Raw genomic sequence first — 22,421 nt, 5'->3', positions numbered from 1 at the left:
TTTGTTTTGATTTAGAAACATTAAGTGTTTAATCAATCCCGCCAAAAAAAAAAAATGTCATGTTACTTTTTTTAGTCTTCTGTCTGGATTCTCTTGTGCGCAGTACAGTATTTAGTTCCTAAATGAAATAAAGATTGACACAGCGCATGTCCTGATCCTCTTTGCAGCACTTCATCACCCAGAATGCTCCCTTTCCATAAAGCATTCATCCTTCATGACTGCTGTCACTCAGGCCTGTCCTGACGTGGATTGTGCACCTCCTGCGCGTGTGGATGAGTTGTTTTTCAATCAGCTGGGAGGATTAATGTTATCAGTGACAGCTTACTGCATATTCATGTTCCTCTGCTTCTCCCAAACTTTTTGTCCGCAGTCTTTGCATTCTCGTATGGATTTTATAGGCTTGAACTTTGAATTTTAATGTTCCATATTTTCATGGGAAACTTCCGACTGTAGTTCAGAATCTCAAGTGCAGCTTGTTAAATTTTATAATGCACACAAAAAGGGTGTTGTAAATTATACAAAAAGATCAAGGGTACTCTGTATAATGTTGCAGAGAAAAATGCAGAGGGCAACATGTTCCTTTGCACCCTGAGCTGAACACACATGGTCAATAAGTTGCCACTGTATAAAAGGAGCATGGGTAGAATCTAGAAGAGATCTAATGAAAGGAAGAGGAATTAACCTTCAGGACACATGGGATTGATTCTTTACCAGCCTCTTCATGGTGATTGGCTTTGTATAGTTCTACACTGAATTATAAGTGAGCTGTATCCAGAGAATGTATGTCACACAGCAGTGCTCAGTCCTTCAAGGTTTACGCTTCAGATAGGCAACAATAGTTCCACAGGGATTAGAGATGTGCACGGCTCCAATTTAAAAGCCTGAAACGCTGCATCAGCATACAGGAGGGACTAAGTGTACGTGTGCGTCAAGGGTCCCCAGTCAACCTGGTCTGATTAAAAGCTGTAATAAATTTAAACATGGCTGAAAAAGGCTGCGTTCATTTATTGTTTGGTCGGTTGAAGAGAAGTGATCTAACTGATTTCTTGTTTGGATAATGAGCAGTGGAGCTGCTTGTCATTTACATGTTTTCCTTTTTGAGAGAAAAGCTCAGATGTGCGTTTGAAGCATTCCTTTTTTTCTCAGGCGCTGTGGCCAGGTCAGCAATTTGATTCAAAGTGGGAGTGGCATGGAAGGCCACTGTGCAAAATTGAACCAAATTCGAGCTGCAGCATGTTAAACCATGTGTAAAATCCTGCCGATGGGTTTAGAAAACGATCCCCGGCTGGAGCCGCCGCTCTCCCCACACCTCTGTCTTTAGGGACGGTCACACTCATTTCTGTGCACCACTCACTCGAGCCTTTGAAGGAAGAGGGATGTCCAGAAGCCCATTAACCTCCTCTGGGCCTGCACTGATTCCTGACACATACAGACACCAGGTCACAACCCCGGAGACAGAAACCATCTTTCTGTAATAAACATTGGTAGATTTTTTTTTCTTGGATTATTGGATTGAATCATTTGAATTTTATTTCCTCAATTCCAACAAAGCCTCTCTTATTTCCCCATGTGATTGTTAGTGTTGGTTTTACAGTGGCACTGTTGACAGTCTGCTCATGAAGCTGTTCAGACTGTTCAGAACTGTGAATTTAACTCTGCTACCTGTGTGCATATAAAGGGTAAATGGACTTGAGCTTGTAGCGCTTTTCTTGTCTTCAAACAACTCAAAACGCTTTTACGTCGGAGGTAACTAATCCATTCATATGCAGCCGACACAGCAGAGGGAGCAATTCAGGGTTAAGTGTGTTGCATAAGCTGATTATTGAAACCCTTTACCTTCTGATTGAGAGACAGGGCTATAGCAATTGAGCATGTGGGTTTTACGGATGAGGACTCACACTGACACATGGAGTAGTTATTATAGCATTACTTCCTTTAAGAGCCTTTTTGAAGCTTTTGCTGGCCCCTCATAGTCCTGTTATCATTTCGTAAAGTTTATGCAGGGCCTTAACTTTCAGCACATCCTGCAGAGGTTCTTTTGTTCTGACATGTTCTAAAGGATGCTTCTGAAACTGATCTCTGGATTTTTGAAATAAGAAAGTAACCATTCCCTCACATGGTATAATTGTTTTGACAGTTTACCGGAGATCAGAACTATTTGGAAGGGTTCTCCATTGGTGAAGCGTCTTCATTAGTCGAAAGGCGTGGGCGGGACTCCTGCTCTCCGCAGCGAGTCAAAGAGAAAGGCAATAAAGGGAGACAGGAGCTGCACTTTAGTGACGAGCATCTCTGCCGTCCTGCTACACTGTATAGTGATCACTGCCCCCAGCTCTGTGAGAACACACACACACACACACACACACAGGGACTGCTCTGGAAACAGCAGAGTTCATCAATGTAACTCCGCTCAGTCCGAAGCTGCGCCGTTTACCTGGATAAGTCCATCCAACGAGTGGAGAGAGGAAGAGACAGAGACAGAGACTCGCGTGGAGTGTCGACGTGTACCCGTTCAGGAAAAAAAGAGAAGAATATGATTTTCAAGCAGCACTTGATCTTCATCCTGTACAGCCTCTGTGCGAACGTCTTTAAAGGTGAGCTGGATGTGACTGTAGACGGGCGTGGTGTGCGGGGAGGTGATGTGTGCGTTTAGTGTAAAGATCATGTGTGACCACGTCACGCGTGTGAGTTCAAATGTCCAGAACAAACAGCTGATTTTTGCCTGTTAAATGGTGTTAACGCAGCAGTTTAGTCTGCAGCTCGGCCGCTGCTGTCTGCTGTCACAGCCGATGTGCTGGAATGTTGGAAGTTAAAATGTGCGGCGCAACGAGAAGAACAATGCGACTGCACAAGTTTGCGTATTAGCGACAACTTGGATGTTGCCTTTCCTTTGGTATTAAGTGACCGATGTGAAGATCAGACTGCAGACAAGTCGCCTGCAGTTACCTCCTGCTAGTCTAAGCATCCGGTTCAGTCTCCTCGGGCTGACACAGGGATGCACGCGAGGTGACAGCAGCTGAGCGTGCGTGCTGTTCGTTGTGAGATCGGTGTCATTGAGTAGATTTTTTGTTTAAACTCGTACTGTCTTTTCAGGGTTAACAAACAAGTCTACGGTGTCTGAGTTGAGCTTTTATCTCCGCACGGCCAGTTTGCGCACTGTAAGTGTAGGCACAATTTGTGTGTGTGTGTGTGTGTGTGTCGGTATGCATTACTGAGTCATGTAGTCGCTCATTTAAAGTTGAGCTGCAGGGATAAGTGGCGGGTGTGTGACCGATCTCTGCAGCCGGAGGATCAGCGTCTCCTCATGACAACTCCCCTCAACTCCCCTCAGACCGTCCCGCTCTTGGACATGCATGCGCAGCCACCGCCCTGTAGGCGACCAGTGCGCAGATACATAACACCTACAGCAGGGGAGAAAGAGGAGGGGGAGGAATGGGGAGGGGGTGCTGTCAAAGGGGGTTCATGTCAGGAGCTCCCTAATCAAAGCAAAAATCCCTGCTGACACCAATTTACCAACATTTTGTCCCACATGCCACCAGGGAGAGACTGATTCAGTTCACGGTGAGCAGATAAAGTCTTTGAATGATTACGAGTGAATCCCAAGTATCTTTGTTCTTTCATCAAGGACCTTAAGACCCATAACATGCCATCAATCTATTAAGAAAGTGAGTCTCTTCTGAACATGGAATTTCCACATGCCATCAAAATCACCTTTGACAAGACTTATTCAAATAATGTCAGAGATGTCACCTCTTGCGACATGTCAATTACAGTTTGTCATAAAGCGTCAGAAACATGTAGAACAAGTCACATTCTTAGCAGCTTAATATGAGTCTGACTCTTGCATTTCTCTTGAAAATGACCAGATGAATTTTTCTTTTTCTTTTTTGCTTGATGTATGGCGCGTCTGGTAGTCCTCCTGTCTTCCCCTTCAGCCACTTTCCATCCCTCACATCCGTTTCATCTCAATGAGCCGTCCAACTCGAGATGTCATCAAGTGGTGTATATCCAGCTGTGACCTGATGACACATTCAGCCACATCCAGTTTGAGCCTGCCCCTTCAAGCTTCCCCCCTGTGGAGGGGCTCATGCTTATGGGTTAAATAAGCATGCATGATTTTCCACGTTTTATAGACCATTAACTAGAAACTGTAGATGTGTTGTAACTGTTCAACGGCACACAATATCATGAAAGAGGATTTTTTTCTTTGTTACTATCCAGGCAGTCATCCTTCTTGGTCAATTTTATTATTGTTTAAACGCTAACTCCTGGGTTTATGGGAAACCTTTTGATGGTGGATTCAAGGACACTATTATCCGGGATGTGTGAAAGAAAAGCATTGGAATGCAAGTTTACATGAAAGGGTTGTATAGACCTGGAATACACCAAGAAACATTTTCTTGACTTTTACCATGAGGAAAGTATTGTACTGAATGGAATAATGTGAATCAGACAACATGCTTAAGGCAGATCAAGATAGCATGCAAAGGAACTTGACAAAGCACTGATATTTCATGATTTTTTAAAATTAAAATGGAATAGATAATAGCCATTTGCTCAGGTACAAACACTACATACATTGGAATTGTTGTGCATTGGAACTTGAGTCCACTTTTTAAATGTCTAAAGGTAGAAAAGCAAATGGCAAATAAATCAAAAAGTTTCTCCACAGATTACTATATATATATATATATATATAATATATATATATATATATATATATATATATATATATATATGGGAACAAGCTGGCACAACTTTGCAAAGAATTAAAATGAACAAATAAGTGCTGAATATTCAGTGGCCCTGATGACTTTTCTCCTCCATCTAAAGGTCATCTAAATATATGAGAGATGGTTTCAAAGCAGTGATGGAATTAACGGAACCAGTTGAAACTAATGGTGTGCTTAGGGCGGTGGTGGAAGCAATAAACTGCATGCAAGTTGGGATATGTGGAAAATGGTTCTTTATGGCAGTCCATTTCAGCTCTGTAGAATAATGCAGCGATTATGGAAAAATATCATATTTCAATATCAGATCAAAAAATGGTCTCAGAATATCCATGTCATAGTCCAACTTGGAGTAAACCATTTTTGGAAACGTAAGATCATTTAGCTTTTAAATAGACAGCACTGTTTCTAACTTTCAACTCATCTCTTAATCCTTGTCATGCTTTTAATAGACATTATAAATTGATGCATTTTATTTTATTGCTAGCTCAATGTTTGATTGTATCACAACACTTGGATTAAAACTGCCACACAGATTCCATCTATAAATACTTAAAAATGCTCAGCAGGGGCTCAGTGGCTGCAAGGCCTGGCATATGATTTGTTGCTATGAACTTATTAGCATATTCAGCTTGCTCAACAATGATAACTGTGTTTAGAGTAATAAAAAACTGGAGACGACAGAAGGCTTGCCAGATTAACAACAGATTTGGGTTCATGACATCAAGTGTTAAAGAGTACAAGGCACACCGAGTTCCATCATCTTGTCCAAGAGCTGTGCTAAGATATTGCTCACTTCAAGGGCCCCTTAAAATATTGATGCTATGAGTCTTAACTTTAGACACATGCCCTGGGCAGTGCCTCAAAGGCTGTATAGAAAGCACTCAGACAGCACACACCTCCAAAAAGGTTGCACAGACCTCCAAATTGGTTATTAAAAAGGTCAGACATTTTTAATCTGCATCGGGAACAGGATCTGCTGCGAAAAACACACATGGGCAATTATTACACACTACTGCCAGATGTTTTAAATTCAAGCAAAAAGCAGTAGTTTGTGGCAAATAATCAAATAATCCTCTTGTGGTGTTAACAGCCCTTCGTAAACTGCGGCTGTAGATCTGCACTGAGCCATGGCTTAACCCCTTTCCAGATTAAATTAAATGTGTAAACAGGTTGAGATATCGTGCTCACTTACAGACAAACAAACCAACAAATGGGAGTGAAAACATAACCTCCTCGGCGAGGGTAATAAGGTGCATGCATCTTGTGTGCGATCACAGCCTAATCGACAGTTAAATTGCAGTGTGCTGCATCACACACTGCAGTGATACTGTATACAAGACTTCAGCATCAGCAGCTCTGTTCACGCTCTATAATGCCAGGAGTCATTTCATGCAGGCTCATCCATCTTAGAACAACCACACTATTAGTATTTGGCTTAAATGCATTGCTGGACTCTTATCTATACCTGCAGCCTATGGAGAGCTGCATTAATGTTTAATATGCTGTAGTGACAGAGTGGATTCATTCTTATGAACAGTGACTGTGTATCTATTGTTCCATCTGTTATGTGTCCAGGTCTGTGTGTCTGCTCGGAGTGTGAGGTCCTGACGTGCACCTCAGAGGGTTTCTGTCACTCTGTGAGCTGCTGTAATATCGCTGCATTATCACAGCATATTTTACCAAAGGCAGCTAATTCCAACCCTGACAGACTTCTCAGAGCTGGTTCACAGGTTAGACAGAAGCCTGGCTAGTAATGCTAATTAGCCATGTGGTAAAGCTTGGTCGCAGACCTGTGAGCTGATGTTAGTTTTATGATCTGTGCGCTTCTCTGCTGGCCACAGCCTCACTGACATTCCTTCGACTCGAGTGTTTCATCACCTTCCTCCTCACAGAGCCCAAAAAGCTCCCATACTGCCAAGGGAACTTTTCTTTTGTTTGAGCATGGAGCCTTTCATCATTTCTTATCTCGTCAGACGTTTTGGCAAGTACAACCTGCAGGTGACATTTGAGCGTTGGTGTGTGTTTGACCATAACGTGTGGGGGCAGTAATGAGGGCAAAGCGAAGAATAAATGAAAGTGACTCTTTTTTTCCCTCTCGCAGCATTTAATCTAGTGTCAAAACCAGAGACATCAAAACTGAGGACAAAAGGGGACAAGAAGGTGAGACAAGAAGGTGAAAGAATTATTCCCTCATAATATAAATGACAAACATCTTCCCCTAATTAGGGTGGTAATTGAGTCAATCATCAGAAAAGCATCTTGTAAAATTGGATTTTTTTTTTCTTATTTGATATCACCCTAAAGAACACTGGTCCATTCTTGAGGGTGAGGGGCTCTTCCCCCTTTTCATGTCTGCTCAAACACATCTGTTTGTTGCACAAAGTGAAGGTGCTGCCAATGAAAAGTTCACTATCAGAACAGGAAATTAGGAAATCATGTCAGGCTCATGTCATACATTTGCCAAAACACTGAGCACGTCGACCAAGGACGTATAAAAGCTTCACAAATATTTAACACACGTTTGGACCTGCGTTTCAGGGATTTGTAGTTGTTCTATTTAGTAATGACATTCCTACAACATTACTGTCTTTTAATCTCTATACCTTTGCAGGAAGGAAATATAAGAAACTTGCAGAATGAATTCTAACCAAAGCGTTTTCAAACTAAGAATCATGCCATGCACAGCATGCATGAATAATACTGCATGCATTACATGTTATAAAATGCTCTGCATTATTGAAAGGGTTCCATTTGCATTCATCAGAATGGAAATTTTGCACAGATAAGCAAAACAAACAGTATCTTCTCAGTTGTATGCATATGAATTCTATAATGCATTAGTTTGACTAGCCTAACAATCCTATAAGTATCCATTTTATTTGAAAATAATTGAACACAGCAGTTTGAGAGGATCAGGTTAAAATCTGCTGCAAATCTTCCCTGTGTAAACTACAGTTGTCTGGGTCAAAGAATACGTGGCCTGTTTTAGAGTTCAGTGAGGAGTAGCCATTTCAAAGGCAGCTTTCACAACACTCAGACAGTGGACTGTCGATGTGACTAACTGTCCTACCTGCACAGTCCATATTTGGAGTGTACTATAGGTTTGCATTTGGTGCTGCACTTTTCTGCTCTTTTATGTGAACATGGAGTTCTGTTTCAGCTTGGATCAGGGTGTGCTGAAAATCTCTTGAAGTAAATGCATATCGGAGCAGAGCAAAAGTGAACCCCGAAATGTCACATATTGTGAGACACAGGGAGCCGCTGAGATGTATGCATGGGCGCATCTCCTGTGGGTCGGAATAATCAGGCAGCAGGAATAAGCTGGCGGAGCTGAAGGCGAGGTATAGCAGAGGAAGGTGGTTTACTTTCAAGGATACCCGTTCCCCACTGATGAGGGTTAGCTTATCCCTGCAGAACGTCTCCCAGCTGCCAAGTGCTGGCTCTGGTGCTCTGCTGTGTACCCCAGCAAATGAATAATCCTGTAAGGGGGACAAATGTGCTCCTAAAGAGCCTCTGCTGGCCTGCTTGCTGTCTGCTGACAGATATACATCTGTAGGGATAAGCCTCAAGCCAGAGGCAAATGTGCTCAGACAAGTAGGGAACGGGCTTACAGATTAGCCGCTCGCTGCCCCAAAGACGCCGGGTGCTGTCAGTCTCCCTCTGCCATGCTCTTTGTCATAGCTCTCTTACGCGCCGTGCCACTCAGAGTGCGTATGAGCTTAGCAATGAAGCAAAGAGACTGTGAGGGCAATTAGACTATTTAAGATCATTCAGACTGTATTTGAGTGAAAGAGGTTTTTCACTGGCTAAGAAGCTTTTCTCAAGATACTCGGGATAAGATGAATGCCACAATTGGTCATGCTGGGAAGTGGTTAAAGATGTGCTTACATCCATCTTAAGTACCTGAAGAGACACCTGTGATCACACACCTCAAAGGGGAAATCAACCATCAAACAGACTTTGCATGTATTCTTGTATTATTTGGGACTGCTTAGTCAATATTTCGAAACATGAACCGCTCACTTTGGAAGCTCAAACCCAGAGATCTCTGATGTAATAGCGTTTGTCATGTGTCATAAAGAAACAAACATCTATTTTTAAATTTCAGTTGAGCTGCACCCTTTTAAAATGTGTATACCTCAGTGAAATCTAGTCTGGTATAACTTTATATTTTAAGATCTATATTGATACCAGGGCTGCTCAACAGTGCACTGTCATCTCACACGCAGCTTCCTGGTTTAAATCCCCGTCGTTGAGTTTGAATGTTTTTTCCATGTATCAGAGGGTTCTCTGTGGATTCTCCAGCTTCCTCCAAACGTAAAGAGACATGCTTGTTTGGCAAGTGGTGACTCTAATTGTCCGTATGGTGTGGATCGGAGCGTGACTGGTTCTTTGTCTCTGGATGTGAGACCTGTGATTGACTGGCGAGCTGTCCGGGGTGTACCCGCCTCTTGCCAAATGACAGCTGGGATTGACTCCAGCTTCCCGATAAGCAGTATGATTAAGGATGAATGGATTTTTGATACCCTGTTGAACCAAGTGGCCTGTTTATACAGGATGATTACTGGAAAATAGTTTGACATTTGTAATGCAGCTTATAGTGAGCCTGTTGCTTATTGATATGAACTCACTCATGTAAGCACATTATACCTGCACTGTTCATACTTCAGTTTGAACTCCAAAAAAGTATGTCAAAAACGGGAAGAATAAGGTTGCTGGTGGCCTGGTGTGTGGATCTGTGATTTTTGGAACCAATTCTGATATCGATAATGGGGAGAAAAAAAATCCTTGAGCATCAGCATGAAACCAAAACAGCTCGAGCTGCATTGTTGTGCTCACAGGCTAATGTTTGTTTTTTTCTTTCAGCATTATACAAAATGTTTATTCTCTGTCTGTCTTCCTCTTCTTTTTTGTTTTGGTTTTTTTTGTTAGGTGATGCAGAACAATACAAGACGAGTCAGGGTCAAGGCAAGAGAAAAAGTATGTAGGAGAGAGAGGACATGACGATACAATGCACAGCATAGACAAAGACAACATTAGCAAGTAGGGAGTAATAATAATGTTAAGCACATTTGTATGTTAAGGGTGTTGCAGGTCCCTGTTTGTGTGTGAATGAGTGTTTGTGTAATTCAAGTTAATACTGTTTTTTCCCCCCTTCCCTCATTCTTGTCTTTTTTATTCTTTATTCTCCACCTACTTTTTCTTGTCTTTGTGTTAGCAGGCTGATGGTAGCGCTCTTTAGTTTGCTCGTAGCTTCACGTTGCATGTAAATTGATGAAATTATGAAAATGACTGTAATCTAAAAATGCTTACATGACATTCAAATAAGCAGTGAGTATAGTATGTCATTCTTTTTTTCTCTAGTCCCTCACTTATACAACATTTATATGCAAGGGGATGAACTGGCCGTTCTTTCCATGCGAACACGATGATGAGGTTCTCAGGCAACATCACAGCCAGCCGGACTCGGGTGTCACACTCATTGTAGACAGTCAGGATTTGTGCTATATGTGTAAAATGTTGCACATTCAGCCTTTAAAGATGCAGTAGAGTTGATCCTGCTATGCGCTGTTTAAAAAGTGACATAAAGCTTGTTTGAACAGAGTTGTGTGAAATTGAAATATGAATCAATGAGGTTGTGCTGTGCTGTTGTGGAGGTTGTAGGCGTCTGTTCTGTGAGCGCTTTATGCATTCCCTACATTTGAGCATTGTGCCTAAAACGAAGCCTATACTTCATTTTCTGCCTGTTTGCAGTGTTGACCTTTACCAATCTCTCTTGGCCCTCATCTCAGCTGAAGTGGGCTTTGTGCCCGACTATGGATGAGCCTCTGAATCTCATTTAGCCCCTGTGATGATCTCCTTTTCTCCTCTTGCTACAGTCTCTATGAACAAAGTTAATATTTTTGTTCAGAAGTGCCAGCCATACACTGTTCAGTGACCCAGTCTGGACCTAAACTGTTTTCAGTCCTTTCTTTTCAGCATAGGTGTCGTATCACCTTTAAGCTATGCCACATTTGTTTTGTGCTGTATGTTTTCAGCTTTTCTGTTTATTATCAAAGAAATGTAACACATCTGTACAAAAGTAGTCCTCATTGTGTTACAATACAATGCTAATGCATTGAGAGAGCGATAACTGTGAAATATTGGGAGCATCATTATGTGGTTGCCATAATAGATGCCCTTTTCTGTGTCTGCTGTGTGTGCGTGCGAGTGTGTTTGTGTGTGTATTTGGGAGAGTTCCAAAAAGAGGATTGACTATCTGAGGTATCTCGCCGCAACCTAACAGCTGGCAGCCTGACCAGAAGTGACTGTTCTTGTTTGAGTAATGTCGGGGGGCTTTTGCCAGGGCACAAACAGAAATGGACAAAAAGCAGCGCAGCCTTTGTTTGGTGTCATAAACATTTTAATCAGAACGTATTCTTTCCTCTGTGGGCTTTTTGTTGGAAGCTTTTTATTTAAGAACAGAAGCTGTTATTGAACTTTGGATTACTTGTGTAATGATACGTCTATAGTGCACATTGATGCTCTAAATGTTGGGGTTTTCAGCTTTAAATAATCATTATGTTAAGAGTCACTTGCGCGTGGTTTGTGGTTCTATTTGTATGTGTCAACTCAGAAAATTTCATCAGTCTCACCCCCTCAGAAGGATTTAGCATCACTGGATGTCTCATAAAGCCCCTTCAGTCTGGCTGGACGTCTGAGCTGCAGATAAAGGAGCCTCTGTTGCACTATCTTTGGAAATTTGATAGCTTGCTGCAATAAGTCATGCATTTTCATAGACTTGTAAGCAGCACAATCATGGCAAATGTACTTATTTATTCCAGGGTAATGTGTTGCATTTTATGGCTTTATGATTGGATATGCTTTCTGCAGAATGCAAAAATTAAAGAGCCTGAAAATAAATAACAACGATGGCAAACAAAACCTGCTAAAATCAGATTTTTAACTGTTTTCCTCAGTTCCCTCTTACTTTCAGTGATACATGGGTTACCCTTATTCTCCACAAAGCCCTCAACCATCATCCTCTTTTACCACACAACAATTATTGTGTGCACCCACTAAGTGCATTTACATGATACTTTGAGTATCCCGGTTTTGATCTGGTTTATAAGCATCCTGTTTGTGCATTTAAATATCCTATCCTGATTTCAGGAACCGGGATTAGCCCTTATCCAAATTTTGGGAAACCCGATTTTGCTACTCCGAGAATTCAGTAGGAGAACTTGATACCTCCTTACCCTGGTTTCTTACAGCTTTCAACTACCTGCGCCGGCACGGCCTCAGTCAAGTGACTACTCAGCACAACAAACATGCCGGTGAGAACGAGAGCGGCTGACTTCTGAAGCGATGGAGAAGCGATGTCTTTTGGTATCTGCAGTGCAATCTTAATTTTCTCAGTTTGTGTTGTAAAAAATAAACATCACAGGCGCCTGCACAAATAAGATGCAGTATTCAGAAAGCAGGCTAATGTTATTTATCAACTATGCAGGATATGAATAGGCTGGTTTCTCTGTGTGCATTTTTACACCATATCACAAATATGATCAAAACAGGGATAAGGCTTGTAACCAGCATACTCAAGAAAAGTAAATAAGGCAAGCGTAATTAAAAGGGTCTACAAGCCCAGCAGTATTTCAGTGAAGTCAATGTTTGAGAGCATCCAGAAAAACAATACAACAGTCTGACCTCTTTATTTTCTTGAAATTCAATTTGACAGTTTGATTGAACAAACTTGCTTGTAGTTATCTACAGACTAATCCCCACGGCATGCACAGTCTAAAGGCATAAGAACTGCAATCTGCACCGTCCGTTGCATTTAACAATCACTCCCTAATAGTTTCATGAATTTGTTTTGGAGCAATATTTTGCTGAACATTTTGGCATAGAAACAAAAACAAAGACTTTAATCTGACACCTGAAACAAAATTATTTTCAGTTTGAAACACTAGAATAAGTGGATGGACTGAAGCCTGTGCAGCCCACATACAAAGTCTGATTTTATAATGCAGAGCGCTCGATAGAGTGAAGTTTGCAGATAATTATATCCAATGCATAATGTCCACTATAATTTAAGTCCACACACACTGTGCAGATCACTAATTCAATGGAATCACATTCCCAGCCATGTACAAATGCAAATACATATACAATACAATACCATAAAATGGTAAAATTTCATAGGGTAATGGGCTGCATTGATTCATACAAACAATCGATATCTCTGCTCTGTACTTTAAATTAATTTAAATTGGACTTTTGGATAAATGAAGTTTTAATGATGCAAAGAAAAAACATTAATCTGCATCTGCTTCAGTGTAAAAACTGTAAATTCATTTTTCCATCCCAAGAAGCAGACTCTGGAATGAAGACACAAAAAGCACAAAGTTGAGCTCATGCATGTTTATACCTTTTATTGACTTCCTCTTTAAAGGCTTCCCACAGGTCTCTAAAGCTGGAGTGTAGATACTGAATGCAGGCATATTTGCAAGTGAAGGTGGGGGATAAAAGCATTGAAACTCATGTCCTCATAAAGAGGGATCAGCAGTCTGAACGGGCGCTGCATACCGATGCAATAGATGCCAGTGCTCAGAGCCAGAGAGCATGCTTTGCTGGAAAAAAAGAAGACGCCTTAAAGCCGCTAAGCTGAGAGCAAGAAGGGGTAAGGAAGAGAAGGTGTAGGAAGGTGAAGAAAGGCACACAAACTGCAAGCAGAGAGAAGTGTCATAGTGTAATGTTTGATACATCCAGCATTTCTCTCACCTGCAGTGACTGGAAACATTATAGGTCAAATGAAAAACAAGACACGTTGTTTCGTAGATTACTGATTCAGGTGTTTGGGCCTTACATTTTTATTTCTATCATTTATATCCGTACTACTTAACCTGCCAAGGGTTGCAGGTTTCTGCTGCTGATCTTCTGTCTTCCATTTATTAATATAAAAAACACATTTTCTTTACAGCTCTGTACAGAAAGAAGACTTTACATTTGTGAAGATGTTTAAAATAAAACCAAGTTTCAGAGAGTTCACTGTGATGAGAGTAGAAGAAGTAAAACTGGATGAAGTCCTCTTCAAAGGCATTAGCTTATACTGGGAGTCGTCTTTATGGAAAGTGTTTCACCTCCTGCTGTCTGCTGCATGAGCGTGACATTCAGAGGGTGTGTTCACACTGAGCATGTTGGGAGCAGTTTACTCTCACCCTGAAGCGTTAATATTTCACTTTGGTTTATTTTGGCAGGCATGAGCTGTGGCTTTGTAGTGCAGGTGTGGAAATAAAGTAAGTAAATTAAAAGTTAAGGAATTAACATGCAGTTATTAGTGTGTTGGTACAAGATGGTACAGGTGAGACCTGCATACACACAGGCTGTGCTATCACTGTGGTTTACCAACAGGAAGAGTGCTAATTAGGAAGGGCTTAGTTTACAATTATCACATATTTTTCCCCGTTCGAAAACGTGATGTTATTTAAATTAACTCCACCTATCCCAGCCTTTGTGTAGTTATAAATATGAAAACCAAACCTCAATGTTATAAACATGTGTATATTTATTATTATTATGATCATTGGCAGCTTTATTAGTTCCCTCCAACCCTGCCATAAGTGTATGTTACATTCCCTCCTGGTCATGGCATTGATAGAATATGTTCATTAACGATGTTGCGTTGCAGAACATTTTGGAAACAAGTGCTGCAGCAAACACTTTTGCAAGTATTTACTTCACAACAGATTTAATCCATTGAGTGTTGAGTTTAAGAAACAAGTAGTGCCAGAGAGAGTGCACTAAAAAACTCCAGCAGCCAGTTTTCCTTGCTGAAACCAGCCGCAAGTGAATTTTTTACTGAGGAGGTAAGAAAGAAAAAAAAAACATTTTGTATTGATTCAGAATTAAAGACACTGACATTGTGATTCCCACACCTCTAACTGATGGCATCTTATACTTTTAGCATAAAACCCTAACAACATGTTTTCGAAAATATTTACTGTAAAATAATTGTGTATGAATAGTAAACATGTGCATAGAGCAGACCCAATACATTTTTCCTCCAGGTATGAACTCTGAGCCATCACCATAGTCAGCTATATCTGCTATCTGTTATAATGCCACTGCAAAGATGTCCTATTGTGGATTGTGTTGCTGAAATAGGTGGATATAGAGCCAGAATGGACCCTACAATAAGCTCTTATAATGGTCATTCTGGATAGACCTCGTCTTTTGTGGGCTCAGAGATGATTACACATTTAGTATCCTCGAGTCCTGCTAGAGCGTGCGGACATCCAGTGTGCAGGTGACCTTAACTACTGGAGCTGTAGCATCCCCCAGATAATGACCACTCTGAACCCCAGGAGCAGGCCTCATCACCCCATAAATACAGGGACCATATGGACTCTCGATGAAAAGCTGCAGACAGTCACTTTTCAAATGGACGCAGACTTGTAGGAGGCTTTTGTGCTGTGAAAAAAGACTCTGTTGGCATTTTCACAGCTTCATGAACACTGTGGTTTGTGGAGGCTGTAGTTCAGTTTAACTGGCCAAATGGCAGATGTCTCTGAAAGTGTAATGCAATTTATTTTTAGTCCTGTACTCAAAGGAAGGAAACGATATGGTCAGAAATACTGTGTAGACCTTCACTGCTGGACAATTGCTAGTCAGAGTGTGAAAGAGACTTTTGAAGGATGGATTTAAGGTCCTTTTGTTGACAGAAAATGTTACATTTCCATTTTACCAATATTACTACCTTTAAGAGTATTAACAACTTTATCTGACTTAAAATACTAGGTAGATAAATGCACTATATATATATATATATATATATATATATATATATATATATACTGTATATATACATATGTATATATATATACATACATACATATATATACACACACACACACACATATATATATATATACATACATACATATACATACATATACATATATACACACACACACACACACATATATATATATATATATATATATATATAAATTGAACTTGCACATACTTTTAGCTGCATTAATCGTGTCCTTTTTTCGTTCTTTTAGATGCACTTAATGTAAGTCACTGCAGCGTCTCCCTGTAGTTACAGTGATGGAGAACAACGAGCACACTTTATTTAAAGTGACCATCTCTGCCCACTGGTCTCTGTTTGGATAACAGTGTATTTGTCTTAAGCTCACTTGTCATCACTATGACAACAAAGAATATTTCCCACTTTAACATCTTATATCCGCCTGCCCTGTTTTAGTGTTGGTGTCGCATTCGGACAGAGTTTAACCAGGTGTTTCAGCACAGTGAATGACTTTGACTGCAGAGACAGGGTTATGTGGTTACCTGTGTTTCCTCATCGCTGCAGATCCACACTGCACATTAACATGAAAATCCATCCCAGAATGCATTGTGTTCACACGTCACCTGACTAACGGTTCCTAAACTCTGATGGTCTCTTGCTCGAAGAATAATGCTTTTTTGTTGGCACAGAGCTTCTGGACAATGAGTATGTTGCCTCCCACTCATAGTTTGTGTGTGTTTTCAGGAGTCCATGAGAGTAGAAAAAAAGCGATGACTACTTCGCAAAGACTACTATTATCTGGAGAGACAGACACCATTAAAACAAGTTTTTAGGGCATCCTAGCAGCCTGGCTGATCATCTTTTTTTCATTTTATCTGAGCTTGATTGTTGTTCAATATTTTTTAAATATCAAGAAAGTTATGAAGAAGACTGTGACGCTCACAATCGATAAAATAAGAGTGTCTTAGATATCTTGACTGTATCTAAAGAGCAGCGAGACAAAAGAAAACAATATGTGTTGTGTCTGAAAAAAAGTAATAATGTGCAGAGAGCAAGTGTAACTGATGATACTTGTAATTGTGTCCGACTCTAAACTATTCTGTGCTCCACTTTTCTCGGTTTCAAATAACAATCAGTGAAACACAATCAGGATATTTTCAGACTTTCCTCCTGAACTCTGCACTGGCCTGATCCTGAATTACTTACACTTTTGCCAGTGGCGGCACAGAAGCACTAATAGGAAATATGGGTTTTCAAGATATTCTTAGCTCCTCAAAGGCTCCTCAAATTTCTCCCACATTGACAGACACCGGTGGGATTTTTACATTCAGCTGTGACACTGAAACTACAACCCACAGTCACTTCCTTCATACGAGGCCACAGCTTACACAGTTAGTGGTGTGAAGTCGATCCATGTTTGATCATCTGCCTACGCCTCACTAAGGATCGTACAAAGGAAGTTTAACATTGAAGCTACAAACCCAGGCAAAAATAAGAGTTGTCGTGACTCTAATTACAATCTTTCCTCATTTCTTGTTTGTAATTTTATTCTGGAAGCCAGGAAAGAAATTCATTTTATTATTGTGCTACTTTTTTTTAACTCTCATGGGCTGTTTTCAGTGTTCAGAAAGAGAAATAAAAGTCAAGCAACACAACTTAAAACACTGTTCATTTAAAATAGTGCTGCTTGGCAGTGTTATATATACTCAACAAAAATATAAACGCAACACTTTTGTTTTTGCTCCCATTTGTCATGAGATGGACTCAAAGATCTAAAATTCATTCCAGATACACAATATTACCATTTCTCTCAAACATTGTTCACAAATCTGTCTAAATGTGTGATAGTGAGCACTTTTGCTTTGCTGAGATAATCCATCCCACCTCACAGGTGTGCCACATCAAGATGCTCATCAGACACCATGATTAGTGCACAGGTGTACCTTATACTGCCCACAATAAAAGGCCACTCTGAAATGTGCAGTTTTGTCTCACAGCAAAATGCCACAGATGGCGCAAGCATTGAGGGAGCGTGCAATTGGCATGCTGACAGCAGGAATGTCAACCAGATCTGTTGCTCGGGCATTGAATGTTCATTTCTCCACCATAAGCCGTCTCCAAAGGCGTTTCAGAGAATATGGCAGTACATCCAACCGGCCTCACAACCGCAGACCACGTGTAACCACACCAGCCCAGGACCTCCACATCCAGCAGGTTCACCTCCAAGATCGTCTGAGACCAGCTACTCAGACAGCTGCTGAAACAATTGGTTTGCATAACCAAAGAATTTCTGCACAAACTGTCAGAAACCGTCTCAGGGAAGCTCAACTGCATGCTCGTCGTCCTCATCGGGGTCTTAACCTGACTCCAGATCGTCGCCGTAACAGACTTGAGTGGGCAAATGCTCACATTCGATGGCGTCTGGCACGTTGGAGAGGTGTTCTCTTCACGGATGAATCTCGGTTTACATTGTTCAGGGCAGATGGCAGACAGCGTGTGTGGCGTCGTGTGGGTGAGCGCTTTGCTGATGTCAATGTTGTGGATCGAGTGGCCCATGGTGGTGGTGGGGTTATGGTATGGGCAGGCATCTGTTATGGACGAAGAACACAGGTGCATTTTATTGATGGCATTTTGAATGCACAGAGATACCGTGATGAGATCCTGAGGCCCATTGTTGTGCCATACATCCATGAACATCACCTCATGTTTCAGCAAGATAATGCACGGCCCCATGTTGCAAGGATCTGTACACAATTCTTGGAAGCTGAAAATGTCCCAGTTCTTGCATGGCCAGCATACTCACCGGACATGTCACCCATTGAGCATGTTTGGGATGTGCTTGACCGGCGTATACGACAGCGCGTACCAGTTCCCACTAATATCCAGCAACTTCGCACAGCCATTGAAGAGGAGTGGACCAACATTCCACAGGCCACAATTGACAATCTGATAAACTCTATGCGAAGAAGATGTGTTGCACTGCATGAGGCAAATGGTGGTCACACCAGATACTGACTGGTTCTGAGTCCCCAGACCCTCAATAAAGCAAAAACTGCACATTTCAGGGTGGCCTTTTATTGTGGACAGTCTAAGGTACACCTATGCACTAATCATGGTGTCTGATGAGCATCTTGATGTGGCACACCTGTGAGGTGGGATGGATTGTCTCAGCAAAGCAAAAGTGCTCACTATCACACATTTAGACAGATTTATGAACAATGTTTGAGAGAAATGGTAATATTGTGTATCTGGAATGAATTTTAGATCTTTGAGTCCATCTCATGACAAATGGGAGCAAAAACAAAAGTGTTGCGTTTATATTTTTGTTGAGTGTATATTCATTGTTTTAAGAAATACATCTTGAGCTGTCTTTGAAGATAAAGATTCTATCTTCTAACCATCCAATGACAACCATACTTTCACCATGTTAATACACAGATTTGTTTTCAGGACAAAACAACATGCTTATCACGTCTTCTGTATCCAGCACACTGTGTTCAAGAAAAAACAATGTTGTTTAAGCATTGGACACTTTGACCTGAGCATGTTATTATCAACATTTAATGTTAGAAATAACAGGCTTAAGGAAATAAATCAAATTTAGAAATGAAGGGGTCTATTCCATGGGATCCATCCTTTGTAGGGGACGTTTGTGAAGGGCTGTCCAATCTTGAAGCCTCCTTCAAATGCAGCTGTCAAATTCTTCCTCAGATTCCGGGTCCATCCGTCGTTGACCCAACAGATCCTTAGATACATTGTGCACCAATTCAAGCGAGCCGGCAGACTATGAAGTTGATGAACACTTTACTTTTGATCAAAAAGCTAACAATTATGAAATCCTAAACTGAAGAGGGGCCTTGCCTGTTGAAACTATCTTTAGAATAAAAGGTTGAGTTGCGTGACACTAGTTATGTTTAGTAGTTTGGAGCAGCTGTGCAGCTGGCGAATGGGGAGGCGGCGAGTAGCATAAAGGGTAAGGGTGGGCACAGCTGGTCATGACAAAAAGGAAATCCTCCGTAGATCAGGCTGTCTCATTTCAGTTCACCTTGAGTGGTCTGCACAGGATACAAAAGGCTGTGTCCTTCACACTGAATGTAAACAGGTTGAGACTCAGATAGGGAAGACTTAGAGTAATCATTGAAGCTTTTAGCTGAGATGTGTAACATGACGTTGAGAAAATTATCTCTAGAATGGGAAATCTGAGTTTTTTTTTACTAAATAGTACAGATCATATTTGTGGAAAGCATTTCAAGTATAATTGTCCTTACTTCATGGAATTAAATGGAAACAATATGAACATTTTCCAGAGCAACATGCAACAACACAACATTGTGTATTGACCTCCTTCTGCAGCACACACAGCCCTGCTGCTTTTTAATACGCCTGCTAATGATGTGACATTTTCATGAGGGAACATTACATATATTTCCTAAAATCTCATTCTGATCATAGTCTCAAGTGGCAGAGCTATACTGTGTTCACATTGTACCCTTGGCATGTTATTAACCTCTTTAAAATAATTTGTTTTAAGAGGGAATGAGTAGATACATTAATGCTTTGAATGGACAGAAACCATGGAAACAGCTTTTGCAGTATGCTGTCAGAAAGTCAAAGAACACGTCTCCTACAACACTTTACAATACATTCTTCAACATTATAACATATTTCTCTAAAGACCTTTACATCTCTGCTGTAGTTTGGTTTAATTATTTGCCTTATAGTATTTGGACTAAATGATTGTCTTACCTTTATCCTGAGCCAATTATTTGGACGCAGAGTTTTTTCAGTAATTGAAGATGTGCTGCTGCAAAGACTTGTTAGACTGCTAATTTGCATCAAAATGAAATTTACTTTTAAGTGAACCTCTAATGGTTGGGAGGTTTGAATACACAGAATAAAGTATGCAGAAAGCTGATTGTATCAAAAAGCAAAGAGCTGCAGTGAATCCTCAAAGGTTGTTCAGAAAAGAGAGGATGAGAAAAATACCATTTTTCTTTTTTTTTATTCCCTTCACATTTTACATGAAAGCCTTAATGAAAGTGACGGGTACCAGAGACTACAGCTGCAGAAGTAGTTAAGTTGATAGATTGTTTAATCATTGCTTACATTAAATGTACCATACTCCTTAAAAAACAGCAACCTGGTTCCATCTAAAATGAAGTAGATGACATAAATCCTGAGCATGAAGCCACTTTTAATTATTCACTTGCTTGTTTTGTGGCTCCACTTTGAATGGACATCATTGCAACCTAATGTCAGTGTAATTCATGTTAATTAAATTAGTATAATCTCCAAATGTATTCAGCACATAGAGTTAAGTGTAGCAGCAGTGGCTTTGCCAGGCGCTGGGCTGAACATAATGATACCACACCAGATTAATCACAACATGCCTCTCTGAATTTAGAGGCGAGCACTCAACCTTTTCATTGACTATCAAAACAATTCCTTTTATATGTGCTATTAATCAGCATGTTAAGGTCCTGTCTTAGAAAATGGAGTGGTCTTATCAAAATATGTTGCAAAGATGAACAAATTATGCATGATTACTCATCGCACTTTTTCATGCTCTATTGCATTTCTTGCTGTTTTGCATGAACTGATGTGATCATCACTTAACGATCAACGAATAGAGTAAGAATCAGATGGGTGTGTGACTTTCTGGTATAGTGTATAAATGTTTAAATGAAGGCTCTGAAATTATAAAAAACAATCAAAATCTCTGAGGCTTCTTTTTCTTTTTTTTGACTCACCTAGAAAATTGCTGCATTTTAAGGCAGGGTTGGTAATTTTCAGAAACTAGCAGGATTTTGAAAGTAGCATTCTCTCCTTGCTCTGTCTTCATTCACTCCCTCTCCTCCGTACTCCCTCAAAAGCCACGCCTCTAACTTACATGCACGAGTGCCAGTGGTCCAGAAACGGACTTCAGCTCGTGCTTTGAGTGTGGCATGAATGGGGTAGAGAATGAGCAGGGAGACAGGGAGGTGTTATTGGTTCATATGATGATGGATTTTCTTTTTTTCTTTTTCAGAGCAAATGAACTATTACTTTCTGTCAGGACCTAAAGACAATTCAACCAAAATCTTAAAAAGTTTATCTCGAGAAAATGACCAACCCTGCCTTTAATGTTCAGTGATTTTTTTTGAGCCGATTATATACTCTTACTAGTTTGGATGTGTGACTGGCAAATTAAATGGCTCATATTTAAGGGACAATTCTGTATTTTTTAAGAGGTACTCTTCAATAGTAAGTGTAGTATAGCCACAGGAGAAGCCAGTCTGCGTGGCCACTTTAAGGAGAGACCCCCCGGAGTGCAGGCATGTAATTTGCCTATACAGCTATGCAGATGCATGGATGTTTGCTCTATGCGTTATTAATTTCATTGGAAGAGAACGTCAGCATTGTATTGGAAGTACTAAAAGCTCTTTACTTTTCCTCTAGCAAGCCCCTTTTTGTCCAGCACTATTTCTATGTTATAGTTTATTATTTTAAATTACATTACTGTATTTTATTTTATCTTGTCAGAAAACTGAAATGTGCTACAACTCTATCTCATATCTCCAGCTGTACAGAATACCAACCGACCCTGCTGCTGACATCCTCTCTGTAACTCCAGCTTCAAGCAATCTGTTGTCCTCCATTAGTCAAGAAATGGACTCAACATTGATTTAATATCCTATACCTTTTTGCTAAGACAATTGCCATGTCATTTGATTTATATTTGAAGGTGAGCCCCTCTCAATGCAATATATCAAAACTAAAGATTTTTCCCCTTTCCTTGCCCTGACAAATCCTCTACATTTCCTGCACTTATACCAGAACAGCACCTGCACTGTAAGAGGAGAAGACTTCTGCTCAAACTGGTCTCCAGGTTACATTCTAATCAAATCCAGCATGTATTT

At 40.6% G+C, this 22,421-nt stretch overlaps 1 protein-coding gene across 3 annotated transcripts in view; it reads left to right on the top strand.

Moving 5' to 3' along the window:
• Nucleotides 1–2,239: 2,239 nt before the first annotated feature.
• The window catches only part of LOC306830182 (cell adhesion molecule 2-like), a 125,463-nt gene continuing 105,281 nt past the window's right edge, over nucleotides 2,240–22,421 (top strand). For all 3 annotated transcript variants that reach the window (XM_079353473.1, XM_079353472.1, XM_079353471.1), the window contains exon 1: nucleotides 2,240–2,591. In XM_079353473.1, coding sequence (XP_079209599.1) covers nucleotides 2,531–2,591 — 61 coding nt within the window. In that variant the 5' untranslated portion in view covers nucleotides 2,240–2,530. The remainder of the gene's footprint in view (nucleotides 2,592–22,421) is intronic.

The sequence above is a fragment of the Symphodus melops genome (assembly GCF_947650265.1).
Source record: "Symphodus melops genome assembly, chromosome: 10".
NCBI lineage: Eukaryota > Metazoa > Chordata > Actinopteri > Labriformes > Labridae > Symphodus > Symphodus melops.
Note: the sequence above shows the minus strand (reverse complement) of the source record. Positions and strands in the feature narration are given on the sequence as shown.